This window comes from Castanea sativa, chromosome 9 (genome assembly GCF_040712315.1).
Source record: "Castanea sativa cultivar Marrone di Chiusa Pesio chromosome 9, ASM4071231v1".
Taxonomy (NCBI): domain Eukaryota; kingdom Viridiplantae; phylum Streptophyta; class Magnoliopsida; order Fagales; family Fagaceae; genus Castanea; species Castanea sativa.
This window is the reverse complement of record NC_134021.1, coordinates 2991105-3005674: the sequence shown is the minus strand read 5'-3', so window position 1 is coordinate 3005674 and position 14570 is coordinate 2991105. Positions and strand designations below refer to the sequence as shown.

General features: G+C 31.2%; 1 protein-coding gene and 1 pseudogene across 1 annotated transcript; both read right to left on the bottom strand.

Annotated features, from left to right (window-relative positions):
* Window positions 1–3306: 3306 nt before the first annotated feature.
* Window positions 3307–6049, bottom strand: LOC142608615 (glutathione S-transferase L3-like; annotated as a pseudogene).
* A 5962-nt stretch (window positions 6050–12011) lies between these two features.
* Window positions 12012–14543, bottom strand: LOC142610865 (glutathione S-transferase L3-like). Its single transcript, XM_075782829.1, has 10 exons — window positions 14474–14543; window positions 14165–14239; window positions 13846–13906; window positions 13600–13686; window positions 13414–13512; window positions 13225–13327; window positions 13060–13139; window positions 12701–12808; window positions 12358–12438; window positions 12012–12242 (listed from the first exon to the last, which is right to left on the bottom strand). The coding sequence occupies exons 1-10, from the start codon at window positions 14482–14484 to the stop codon at window positions 12231–12233; spliced, it is 717 nt and encodes a 238-aa protein (XP_075638944.1). The 5' UTR covers window positions 14485–14543; the 3' UTR covers window positions 12012–12230.
* Window positions 14544–14570: the final 27 nt, after the last annotated feature.

The window sequence follows — 14570 nt, the reverse complement described above, 5'->3', positions numbered from 1 at the left end:
GTCCCTAACTGATTTTTTATTTTTGTCGTTTGTCACGTTAGCAATTTCAATCCAAGAGATAACTACAGTGACTAAATTGACACGGCACTGAAACGTTAAGTACTAAATTGAAATATGGTGTAAATTATAGGAACTAAATACATAGTTTACCCTATAGTTTTTAATAAATACATATTATAACAATTCTTTTTTAGTAAAAAGAAAATGCATAGGGGAAAGGGCAATCCATCGCACCCAAGGCAACTAGAAGAAGATAAACACCTACACATTCACTAGTGAGGGGACACTTAAATTCAAGACCAAAGTCTTGTTAACCCAAATCCCTTACCACTAGGCCACCCACCACGTTGGCCATAGCATAACATTTGTAATCTAGCTGGTATTTCCACTTCCTCTGTGTCTGACTTACCAAAATAAAAACCTCCTCTGTATTCGTGTGTTTTGTATTGAATGATAGTAACGCCTCCTTATAAGTAAAAGAGTTTATTTATTTATTTTTGCTGTCAATAGTAAAAGAATACTTATATGGAACAAATCTAAATAGTCATTACTAAACTGCATGGTGATTCTTTTGTGGTTGCCTGTCAGTTTATGTAAGTTATACTGCAGGGTGATTCTTTTTACGGGATTTTATTTTATATATGATTTTAGCTTAGTTTTATGGCCTCGAAGAAATTATTATACCTTTAAAAAAGTGATAGCTTTAAAACTTTTTATTTCAAATAAATAAATAAAACATTGTATTTCAAATTTTTAGATGGAAAAGAAAAACTTGAGGCGCAAACGGACTTAAATGTGGGCAAAATATGGTTCACACTTCACAGCTCTTTTAGCTTTAGGAATTTCTTACCAAATACTGTTCCCTTATTTTTTTTTATGAAGTTATTAACTTATTTATTTATGTACAAATTTTTAAATTAATTTTTATTTATTATTGTACTTTTACTCGTTAGAATGAGATTTCATCTCAACACACTTTTTGAGATTTTGAGAAGAATTGCCCTTTGGAAAGCATACTACGGTGCAAGTTGTGAGATATATCTTAAGAATCAACACACACACACAAAAGGTCTTAAAAGCACCTTTATATAAAGAAAACTCATCCTTTGAACACTCCAATAGTAGTTTAGTTAATTGATGTAAGTGACCATTTTTGTCCTCAAGAAGGTGATAAAGAAACGCTTAGTTCTAATTCTAAAGTACCATATTTTAATAAAATCAGTGGTTTGATGTATCTTGTGAATTGCATAAGATCTGACATTACCTTCTTGATCAAATTACTAGCAATGTATTGTTAAGCATCAATGGTGGGATTTTCAAATATTAACTCAATAAAAATTATTAGGTGGTGTAATATACTTGAAGTTACATTCATTGAGTGTGTGAGAATATTTTTAGTGTTGGAAAAATTTAGTATCAAAAAGTTTCTTATCATAATTGTGAGTTTCCATGTATTTTAATTTCATTTCAATTGTAATTTCATCAAATCATTGAGGTTCGAGTCCAAAAGAAAAACTTCAAGTGCTACGAAAGGAATCTTAATTAAGTGAGATACAATGTGTCAGGAGAAATTTCAAGCAAGACAGTCAAATTTGAAAATTAGTTACATAAAACAATTCACCTAAAATTCACTCGAAACTTGGTTGAGTGAGTTTGCCTAGGAATTTCAATTTTGATTTTCCCAATTATTTTTTTAGCCAACAAACCCTTATTTGTGACTTGTATGATAGCGAAAAATAATCTCTAAATTGACTTGCAAATGAGAGGAGATTCCATCCAAACACCTTGATAATTCATGAGTGCATTTGATTGTTGCTAGAAACCATAGAGGCAAATCTTCAAGTAGCCTTGAAAAATATTAGAGATTGGGATTTGATGTTGGCAATTGACTGGCATAACCTAGATGTCAAGAGCGGAGAGCTCAAATACAAATATCTTACTCATTCGAGAGATCTTGTAAATAGTATTTTGTCATAACTATTTTCATAGTGGATTCGATTTTAGAACATGATCTATAAGGGTTTTCTCTTTTCGTCAATATATTGCTTGTTAGTGTGCATTTATTGTGGGTGATTGCGGGTTTATGGTTGTGTTCATATTATCCATGAAATTGATTAATCAACTACACGAACCATGGTTAAAGAATTTGATAAAATTAGTAATAAGTTGTGCTAGGGATCTGCATAAGCCTTTTTCAAGGTGTAAGCACACACACAAATGCATATATTTAAACAAGAGGGTTTTGATTCTCACACATTTACTATTTCACGTATCTTTTTTCACATACACTTTTATGTGTAAAAATGTAGACATTTTTGTATCAATTATGGATATATATGTGTAAAATAGTAGATGTAAACAAATATGTTTCCTAAACATAAAAAATATTTTTTTAAGGGCTGTTTAGAACCAAATGACTTATGTTAAGGACATATTTTATGCAATTGACAAATATTTTGACAAAATGTACTTTACTTGTAATTTGGGTAGATCTAGGATGGATTTAGCACTTCAAGAAATATGTTATTCAAGTCAAGTGTTAAAGCCATAAAGATCTAACCAAGAAACAAATGAAGAAAAGTTGTTCATTAAATCTCACCAACAATCTCGAAAGAAAGACTTTTATCGAGGTTTATAGTCGAACCTCGACAGAAGCTGATTCTATCGAGACTTACGAAATCAGAATTTTCAGATCTGATTTTCGGGTCAAGCTTATGTATTTGTGTAGGATTTATTTTCTTACAACCCTAGACATGTGTAAGGTTTATTTTAAAGGTTGTCACACAAGAGAACACATGTAGAAAGTGACCTAGTGTCTTATTCTCTCGGCAAGAAGTTACTACGTCTTTTGCACCTTAGGGTTTTGTAATCAAGTACTTCTTGATCTTCATTGTTGATGAAGTGAAAAACTTTGCAGCTAACATCTTCTTCAAGTTGCTGGAGTTAGTCACATACTGGGATTCATGTAAAAGGATTGCATTCATATATTGAAGAGTTTAGAGGTTCTGAAGCGGTACAAAGTTTCTACTGTAAGTTCGTCTACGGAGATTGTAGAGTCTAATGACAAAAGTTTTGTACTAGATTTGAAACTTCTCTTTACTATAGTGAATAGTTTTTCGGGAAGGTTTCCTCCCAAGTTTTTTACTATGAAACTAGTTTGTTTCATTGGTTTTCTTAGGTCATCATATCTTGTCTCATTTACTTTTCCGTTGTGCATGACTTTGACATGATATTGATGTTTATTTGTTTGAACAAGGTTTTTTTCATAATAAATCTAATTAACAACTTGGATTTAAAACTTATTAATTCTATCAACCGGGGTCTAAATTTCCCAACAACTTATATTTATTTAAGCAATCCATACATGCTGATCAGACGCTGTCTATATCTTCAACTATTACGTACACATGTAAGACATGATATACTAAGAAACATTACAACAAAAGAAAAAAATAAAAAAATAAAAGACAGCCACTTATTTAACTAAGTAACGTCCAATGGAACTGTGCTGGTATGTTCAGAGCTTAGCCTGAGGAAGAAAATTAGATTAAAGAGTGGTTAGCAAAAAATACACTTGCAGAAAGTAAGAGTAAAAAAGCTTCAACGAAATCAAATTCATAATTCCATGACTAAATGGTTAGTACCAAAAAGCGGGCACTGTATAATTCAACGATCACTTTGGGATCCGTCTTTGTTGGCTTATAAGCATCAATCTTGTTCACCTCCTGTACAAGGGTTTAACAAGAACAATTACCATTCAAGAACCAAGAACTCTGATACATTAAGAAGTTCCTAATAGGAACTCATGCCTCCTTCAGAGCCATGTTTAAAGTCAAGAGAATATAAATATATATAGCATTTACATGTAAGCTCCACCGTAAAGATTAATGACTAAAATGAATTAGCTAGTAGCTAAATCGGGGAGATAATAAATTTACAAGTTGCAAATCTTAGACTACTAGAACTCGCAATTGCCACTAAACATCATATGTGTTTTAATTTACCTCGATCCACTTAGTAAGTTTAGGTCTTCTTGCAGTGATGTCATAATTCCACACTCCTGAAATGAAGGCTTGGAATTTTTCAACAAACGGGATATAAGCTATGTCCACCTGAAGATCACATAGTTTCACTCATAAATCAAAGGAGGAATTGTAGAAAATATCTTTTAATAACCATATAACTGCTTTCCACTTCCCATATTTATATATAACTGTATATAATCATTGTCTAGAGCATAGGTAAAATAAAATTTGAATCTTTAATATGTTTAAAGAGAATGTACCAAGGTCAATATATACACAAAAGGCACACAACGACACAGCACCAACGAAAGATCAAAATCAAAGTTGAGAATTCAACTTACCAAACTGAGCTCATGGCCAAGGAAGAAAGGCCCATCATTAAATTTATGAAGAGCATTCTCTAGGTGGTCAAAAGCAGGGCCTGATGCAAGTTTAAGGTTTTAGTGAGCCTGGCTTCTATACAAAATGGTGTAAAGACTCAAGAGGCTGCAAGATTTAAGTCTTACCAGCTTCTTTGATAGTGTCTCCTTTTAAAAATGTGAACACTATCTTGTTGAAGGTATTACTGTAGGTTATCAGTTCTTCAGCAAACTCTTTTTTAGCAGGATCCTATAGTCATGTCATAACTTTAGAGTCAAATTTCAAGAGAGGTACAGAGCTTTTATGAAGGGCACAATGAATTATGCAAATCTTACTTTGGGTTGAAGAGAAGGTCCTTCAAAGTTGTTGTCTACATATTTAATCAAATCAAGGCTCTCCCCAATGACTTTGCCATTGTGTTCCAATGAGGGTACCTGATAATATTAAAAAAATTGATAATCAATCAAGAAATTCAAGCAGCTCAATGAAGTAGCATTAGATAGGCATTTAAAAGCATCACCTTGTTTTCATGGTAGACTTTCTCTTTGTACCAAGCAGGCCTGTTCTGAAGGTCAATTGGAACTAATTTAATCTTGTCATGTAATCCCTGCAACTCAAATATACATCAACTTAGATAGTAAGTAAAAAAAAATTCCCAAGAAAGGAGGACAGATGATCCCAGAAGGGCTAAAGGGTCTGTCTTTTAATTGAAATTATAAGCTAGAAAATCAGTATTGAACTACTTAAGTTGAAGTCTATAAACAAATTAATTAAGAAATGAGAACAAAGAGGACAAAAAGTGATGAAAATAACCTTATAGTTCCTGAGGATCCACACACGCTGTGCAAATGGGCATGTATAAGAGACGTACAACCTTCAAAAATGGTCCAAGTTCAATTTGGCATACAAGGTAGAGGTACAAAAATAAAATCCTAAACAAAGGGCATAATATAAAACCAAAGAAAGTGATACCGGACAAAAACAAACTCGCTAAAGCTAGTGAATATCCGACAAATAATATATATATATATATATATATATATAAATAAAAAAAATAAAAAAAACCCTGGTGTGCACTGTGCATATCACGTCAGCTGAAATTGATTTCAAATTGTTAAATCATGAAATCAAGATTTCACTTTTTCATAATTAAGACTTAAATAATGTTTGAAGATGAGATTTTTTAAGGTATAGATTTGTGCAAATATTAGATATTTTTAGAGAAGGAATAATTGTTACTCCCTCTTTTCACGTTCACATTTTCTGTAAATAAACTCATCATATACATAGGATAAAACACCATTCTTCATGCAAGTATCTAAGAATTACTCTAACAAACATTAACAACAACAAAAAAGGGATAGAAGAGTGAACCTTGTGGTTCCATCAAAGAGAGGAGGTTGTTCAGAAGTGGCATCCAAAGGTTTGGGAATTAAGATGCTCGTTCACGATCCTGCACAACCCACATAACAACACTAGTAAAAACAATCTTACTCTTTACCACAAAATTCAGAGAACCCCAAATGAACAACAACAACAACAACAACAACAACAAAACAGTTGAGAAAATGAAAAACTCTTGGTGATTTAAAATTCCAACACACTTACGCAGATGCCATTGATGATGGTTTTTTTTTTTTTTTTTTGTTCGGAGAGTTCTGAGGTTTCAGTTTATAGTGTTTCTAATCTGATGCTGAATGTGCTTTATGGTTCACCGATCTACCATATTTATAGGAGTTTTCTCACCGTGATTCTTTGAAGTCGCGAGCAGTGACGAACTCCAAATGTGACTGCCACGTAGGAACGAAGACAGAGTTAATCATGTTGATGCTGGAATTGTGGGCAGGCTCATGATAATTGATAAGGTTCTGGACTCTTCTCTTTCGTCTTTACCCATTTGATTTGATTCCTTTTTAAAGGTTTGACTTTTCTATGTTCGTTGTTTATAAGACTAAAACCATACTATATACTGGTATCGTTATCACACGCAATCCACACATGCAAGATGTGTGTGGTCCAATGACTGAACATTTTTTTTTTTTCTTTTTTGAGAAATGACCGAACATTTTATTGGTTCAAAAATACTTCCAAGTCTAATATTCTTAAGTTTAAGTAAAGACAAAATTAAAAGATAGTCAAGTAAAAATATATGTCTAACTTGCATCTATAGTACTATTTAAGGGGTTTCTCTTTTTAAACCGAACATTTTATTGGTTCAAAAATACCCCCCACACTCCTAAATTTAAGTAGAGAAAAAACTAAAGGATAGTCAGGTAAAAATAAATATCTAACTTGCATTAAAACATTTCCTACAAAATAAAAACACTCTCTATTCAAGTATTTGAAATGCTCCAACTACCTAAACTCACGTTTTTTTTTTTTTTTAAATCACTTTTCTTTTTACCTTTAACAAGTCTTAACAGTTTCACATCGACAAAAAATTATTACCCTTAAAAAAAAATAGAAGAGGGTAGTCTATTGTTAGTGAAGCTAGTCTATTGCTAGTCTAAATTTTAAGAAACTAAAATTTAGGATTTGAAATGGAGTAAACTACTAAATTTAGTGTGTGCTAAGAAAAAAAAATGTACCAAACATGCGTAAGATATATCTAAATAGAGAGTGATGGAGTATGATAAAATATAACTACAGCATCATCCATGGAGGTCGTCCAAGACAAGACCAGGAAAGCAAATGTTGTAAGAACCTCATCCATGTAGGAGGATGCTTGGACGAAGTTCACATGGTCAAGTTTTACAAAACTTCACCGTCTCGTCCAAGAGAGCCATCAACCTCGTCCTGAATAAGGTCGTTCATAGGAGAACGACCTTCCTGGGAAGCGAGGTACGCTCGACAGGAGGACCCCTAGACGAGCCTTTGGCACTTACAAAAATTCCTAAGTGTGTACTACTACTCCTTATTACACGCATAACTTCCAGTGACCGTTATTTGAGAAAAACATAACTCCTAAGCAATTGTGAAAGTTATCCCTGAACCCTCACACCTCCTCAAATCCAGGAGAGGTTACGAGTTTGATTACTGTCTTTAAAACACTATATAAATGCTCATTCAAACCAAACAAAGGTAAGTTTTACATTTCCAAAAAAGTTGAAACTCCAAAATTATAGAGAAAATTAACTTTGCCATCGGAGGGTTCTTGGCAGGCAACCCCGGTAACCTTTGATCGTTTTTCTTTCTTTTTCAAACCATCAAGACAGCAAGTAGTCCTTTCAAGTCCGAAACATCCAGACTACTGATTTTCTTCGCATCATCAAAGAGTATGCTAATTTTTAAGAAAAAATTTTCCCAGGTAGTTTTTTTTTGTGTTTGAATTTTGTTGAATTACAATTTTAATCCCATTCTTTATTTTTTAAGAATAAAAATTATCTAATTAGATTAGGAGTATTTTTAACATTTTTTGAAGTCATAACTAATTTTTTGAATCTTCTTAATATATAGAGATTATATAAATAAGTAACCTATCTTCTTCTTCTTTTTTTTAAAAAAAAAAACATGTTAGGAAATTTACATATGAATAATTTCTTCAATCAATAATATAATGAGTTGGAGTAAAATAACTCCAAACCAATTTAGAATTAATTTTTTTTCCCTATAAATTTCTTCTCCTTTCAATTATTATTTTTTTAAATAAATAAATATTTACAAGAATGTTCAAATATTTGATTTTTTTTTTTCATCTTCTTTGTGCATGTTTGTTATAATTTAAAATGTCACTTTTATATTTACTTTGATTCTGAAATTCGGACCGTTCAAAGAATTAAAAAATTGAGAGGTTTAAAGTTTTTTTTAGATCAAGCAAGGGTTCAAACGAGATTAAATTATGACATGTCATTTAATATTTTTTATAGAGTTGATACTTAAATTGTGTGTGTGTGTGTGTGTGTATATATATATATTAAAATTTTCATTCCTTAGCAACAAAATATGTGTGGCCCAATGGCTTGGGATTTGGACATGACCAACCATGACGTGTCGTTCAATTGTTTTTATAAATTTCATTCTTAAATTATATATATATATATATATATATATATATATATATTAAATTTTTCATTCCTTAGAAATAAAATATGTGTGGCCCAATGATTTGGGATTTGGAAGTGGCCAAAACACCAATTGGTTTTTTTGTGTAAGCAAGGATATAACCCTAAATTTCTTATTTGAAAATAAGAGATTTTACTAATTGAATTAACTGGAACCCACAACTCTTGGCTTATTTAAAGTTGTTGGTTAAAAACTTTTGTTGTTTTATTTGGCTTTCTTTTATAATATCTACTTTATTATCCAAATTAGTATGTAAGTTGAAAAAAAATTAATTTTAAACTAAATGTTAATTATAGAATTTTTTATGTTTCTTACACACACTGTAAATATCCTCATAATTTAAAGGGTTAGTCACCCACTAATTTGTTAATTTTGATACTAATTTAGATGGTATGATACATATTTGCAAATGCTTAGAAAATATAAGATATATAGTTATAATTAACTCTATATTTTGACAATTTTATTGCTAAAATATCCATAGTTTTATACATACATAATACATTACAATATTCTATCATCTTGTAAATGTTTTATGCATGTCTCATTCACAAGATTGGTAATCTAATATTTTTAAGTTCATAAACAAAAATATTTTATATCTAATTACTATAAGTAATATAATTTCAACTATTGGCTATTTATTTTTAGCATAGATTTATGAAGGGGTAAAAAATTTTAGTCATAGTATTTATTATATAAGAAAGATTACTATTTTAATTAAGTAGCTTGCAAACAAGCTTGAGATTGCTTGAGAATAAAATAAACTAAACTTGAAAATGTACTATAGTTTAGTGATGAGCAAAAACTTGACTCATGTTCAAAATAAAATTAAATGATCAATTTTAAATTTTAAATATTTTTCTCTACTCTGGTCATTTATAGCCTACCCATTGCATTAAAATCTTTTTTTATTATTTTATTTTAAATGGAGTTTATTTTATTTGCTTATGTGCAACTTTTCACAACTTCAATTTTCTTAAAATATAATTGGACTTTATTTGTTTTCAATAAAGATAATGCTACCAAAAAAAAAAATTGTTACCATAAATTTCACAACTTTAGCAAATGCGAAAAGCTACTTTATTGTCTTCTATTAATTTTTTTGATGGTGTATCTTTCTCTTTTGTTAGAAGAGAGAGTAATTAAAGCGGCTCAAACCTTGGAAAGAAATGGACTAGCTTCGATCTTCCCCCTCCTTGTAGAAGAGAGAATAATTGTACTTTTATTTGTTTTCAGTAAAGATAATGCTACCAAAAAAAAAAAAGAAGAAACTGTTACCATAAATTTCACAACTTTAGCAAATGCAAAAAGCTACTTTATTTTCTTCTATTAATTTTTTTGATGGTGTATCTTTCTCATTTGTTAGAAGAGAGAGTAATTAAAGCTGCTCAAACTTGGAAAGAGATGGACTGGGACTTTGATCTTCCCCCTCCTTGTAGCTTGTGTTTGGTTGTTTTCTTTTAATTGTGCAATAATACTTTTTATTCAGCCAAAAAGAAAAAAGGTAAAATGCAACATTGACTCTCTAAGTTTCTTCAAATTTTATTTCAGTTCTCTAATTTTGCTTTTGTTCATTTCAGTCCTCTAACTTTCAAGTTTATTTAATTAAGGCTTTTCTATCAACTTTTGTTATATGTTGTGGTTAATTTTTTAATTTTATAAATTTTTCTTCAAATTTTTTAAATTAAAAAAATTTAATTAATGATTGAAAAATATTTTTCAGATTTTTTTTTTCAAAAAATTTTTACAAAAGTTAACGGAAATACCTTAATTAAATAAATCTGAAAATTTAGAGGACTAAAATGAACGAAAATAAAGTTAAATGACTGAAATGAAATCTGAAGAAAGTTAAAGGATCAGTTTTGCATTTTAGCAAAAAATAAAAAATAACTACTTTATTTTCTATGGTGTTGCCAACTCGCCGTTGCTTTAAACTTTCAACGATGGGTCTCAATCTGTAACATTGCTGTATGGATAATAAGGAGGATTTTTCTAGTAATGTTATTGTTTTACACAGTTGAAAATTTTATCCTCGTTAAATGTAATGCACCATGGCGTCTATGTGCAATGGGCTACCTGATGAATAATAGTCAATTAGTCATATAAGACTGTTTTCCACCTTGACGTGATGTCGCGAGCAGTGACGAACTTGAACAGTAAAAATAAAAATTATGAGTTAGTTGAATCTAGTCAATTAGTCATGAGTCAACACACACACACACACAAAAGGACTTAAAGCACCTTTATATAAAGAAAATTCATCTTTTGACCACTCCAATAGTAGTTCAGTTAATTGATATAAGTGACCATTTTTTTCCTCAAGAAGATGATAAATAAACTCTTAGTTCTAATTCTAAAGTACCATATTTTAATAAAATCAGTGGTTTGATGTATCTTGTGAATTGCACAAGATCTGACATTACCTTTTTGATCAACTTACTAGCAATTTATTGTTAAGTATCAACGGTAGGATTTTCAAATATTAACTCAATAAATATTATTAGGTGGTGTAATATACTTGAAGTTACATTCATTGAGTGTGTGAGAATATTTGTAGTGTTGGAAAAATTTAGTATCAAAAAGTTTCTATTGTAATTGTGAATTTCCATGTATGTTAATTTCATTTCAATTGAAATTTCATCAAATCATTGAGGTTTGAGTTCAAAAGAAAGACTTCAAGTGCTATAGAAGGAATCTTAATTAAGTAAGATACAATGTGTCAGGAGAAATTTCGAGCAAGACAATCAAATTTGAAAATTAGTTACACAAAACAATTCACCTAAAATTCACCCGAAACTTGGTTGAGCAAGTTTGCCTAGGAATTTCAATTTTGATTTTCCCAATTATTTTTTTAGCCAACCAACCCTTATTTGTGACTTGTATAAGAGCGAAAAATAATCTCTAAATTGACTTGCAATTGAGAGGAGATTCCATCCAAACACCTTGATAATTCATGAGTGCATTTGATTGTAGAAACCAAAGAGGCAAATCATCAAATCTTTAAGTAGCCTTGAAAAATCTAAGAGATTGGGATTTGATGTTGGCAATTGACTTGCATAACCTAGATGTCAAGAGCAGAGAGCTCGAATACAAATATCTTACTCATTCAGGATGTATGTAGTATTTTATCACAACTATTTTCGTAGTGGATTCGATTTTAGAACATGGTCTATAAGAGTTTTTTCTTTCGGTCAATATATTGCTTGTTAGTGTGCATTTTTTGTGGGTGATTATGGGTTTATGGTTGTGTTCATATTATCCATGAAATCAATTAATCAACTACTCGAACCATTGTTAAAGAATTTGATAAAATTAGTAATAAGTTGTGCTAGGGATCCGCATAAGCCTTCTTCAAGGTGTAAGCACACACACAAATGCATATATTTAAACAAGAGGGTTTTGATTCTCACACATTAATTTACTATTTACATTTTTTTTTCACTTACACTTTTATGTGTTAAAATGTAGACATATGGGAATCAATTATGGATATATGTGTGTAAAATAGTAGATGTAAATGAATATGTTTCCTAAACATAAACAATATTTTTTTAAGGACTGTTCTAAACCGAATGATTTATATTTATTTAAGCAATCCATACATGTTGATCAAATGCTGTCTATATCTTCAACTAGTACATACACACGTAAGGCATGATATACTAAGAAACATTACAATAAGGCAGAAAGCCACTTATTTCTTCAACAAAAGAAAAATAAAAAATAAAAGACAGCCACTTATTTAACTAATTAACGTCCAATGAAACTGTGCTGGTATGTTCAGTGCTTAGCCTGAGGAAGAAAATTAGATTAAAGAGTGGTTAGCAAAAAACACACTTGCAGAAAGTAAGAGTAAAAAAGCTTCAACGAAATCAAATTCATAATTCCATGACTAAATGGTTAGTACCAAAAAGCGGGCACTGTATAATTCAACGATCACTTTGGGATCCGTCTTTGTTGACTTATAAGCATCAATCTTGTTCACCTCCTGTACAAAGGTTAACAAGAACAATTACCATTCAAGAACCAAGAACTCTGATACATAAGGAACTCATGCCTCCTTCAGAGCCATGTTTAAAGTCGAGAATATAAAAATATATAGCATGTGCATGTATGCTCCCCCGTCAAGATTGATGACTAAAATGAATTAGCTAGTTACTAAATGGGGGAGCTCATAAATTTACAAGTTGTAAATCTTAGACTACTAGAACTTGCAATTGCCACTAAACATCATATGTGTTTTAATTTACCTCGATCCACTTAGTAAGTTTAGGCCTTCCTGCAGTGATGTCATAATTCCACACTCCTGAAAGGAAGGCTTGGAATTTTTCAACAAACGCGATGTAAGCTATGTCCACCTGAAGATCACATATTTTCGCTCAAAAATCAAAGGAGGAATTGTAGAAAATATCCTTTAATAATCATATAACTGGTTTCCACTTCCCATATTTATATATAACTATACATAATCATTGTCTAGAGCACAGGTAAAATAAATTTTGAATCTTTAATATGTTTTAAGAGAATGTACCAAGGTCAATATATACACAAAAGGCACACAACACAGCACCAAAGAAAGATCAAAATCATAGTTGAGAATTCAACTTACCAAACTGAACTCATGGCCAAGGAAGAAAGGCCCATCATTAAATTTATGAAGAGCATTCTCTAGGTGGTCAAAAGCAGGGCCTGATGCAAGTTTAAGGTTTTGTGAGGCTAGCTTCTATACAAAATGGTGAAAAGACTCAAGAGGCAGCAAGTTTTTAAGTCTTACCGGCTTCTTTGACAGTTTCTCCTTTAAATGATGTGAACACTATCTTGTTGAAGGTATCACTGTAGGTTATCAGTTCTTCGGCAAACTCTTTTTTAGCAGGATCCTACAATCATGTCATAACTTTAGAGTCAAATTCCAAGAGAGGTAGAGAGCTTTTATGAAGGGCACAATGAATTATGCAAATCTTACATTGGGTTGAAGAGAAGGTCCTTCAAAGTTGATGTCTACATATTTAATCAAATCAAGGCTCTCCCCAATAACTTTGCCATTGTGTTCCAATGAGGGTACCTGATAATATTAAAAAAATTGATAATCGATCAAGAAATTCAAGAAGCTCAATGAAGTATGCATTAGATAGGCATTTAAAAGTATCACCTTGTTTACATGGTAGACTTTCTCTTTGTACCAAGCAGGCCTGTTTTGAAGGTTAATTGGAACTAATTTAATCTTGTCATGTAATCCCTGCAACTCAAATTAATATTCATCAACTTTAGTAGTAAGAAAAAAAATCCCAAGGAAGGAACAGGACAGATGACCCAGAAGGGCTAAAGGGTCTGTCTTTTAATTGAAATTAGAAGCTAGAAAAGCAGTATCGAACAACTTAAGTTGAAGAAAAATAACCTTATAGTTCCTGATGATCCACACACGCTGTGCAAATGCACATGTATAATTGGTGTACAACCTTCAAAAAAAGGGTTCCAAGTTCATTTTACCATACAAGGTATAAAAACAAAATCCTAAACAGAAGACACAGTAAAGACTAAAGAAAATGAATATCGGACAAAAACAAAAACAGAATGTAGGCCCCCCAAAAAAATAAAAGGAAGATAGTTGAATATTCGGACATAGTGTTGTGTGTTCAGATTTGTGCAAAGATGTGTATACCAAACATTAACAAAATTTAAAATATAAAAATAAAAATAGGTAGAGAAGAGTGAACCTTGTGGTTCCATCGAAGAGAGGAGGTTGTTCAGAAGTGGCATCCAAAGGTGTGGGAAGATGCTCGTTCACGGTCCTGCACAACTCACATAACAACATTAGTAAAAACAATTTTACTTGTTAGAGATAGGATAGCCCAATGTAATAGTTCCTAACACAATGTTTAACTTACTATATATACATATATTATGGTTCATTGTAATAAAATATTTATATTACATTCTTCCGTGGAAGTAAGTCATGTCATGTGTTTTTGTGTTTTATAACAAAATTCAGAATTCTTGGTGATTTCAAATTTCAAGACACTTACGCAGCTGCCATTGATGATGTTTTTCTTCTTGTTGTTGTTGTTCGGAGAGTTCCAAGGCTTCAGTTTATAGTGTTTCTAATCTGCTGCTGAATGCCAT

Coding starts and splice junctions, on each gene's coding strand:
- LOC142610865 (XM_075782829.1), bottom strand. Junction 13,907..14,164: donor CTCTTCGATGGAACCACAAG/GTTCACTCTTCT, acceptor CTTTTTTTGAAG/GTTGTACACCAATTATACAT. Junction 13,687..13,845: donor GGATCATCAGGAACTATAAG/GTTATTTTTCTT, acceptor TTTGAGTTGCAG/GGATTACATGACAAGATTAA.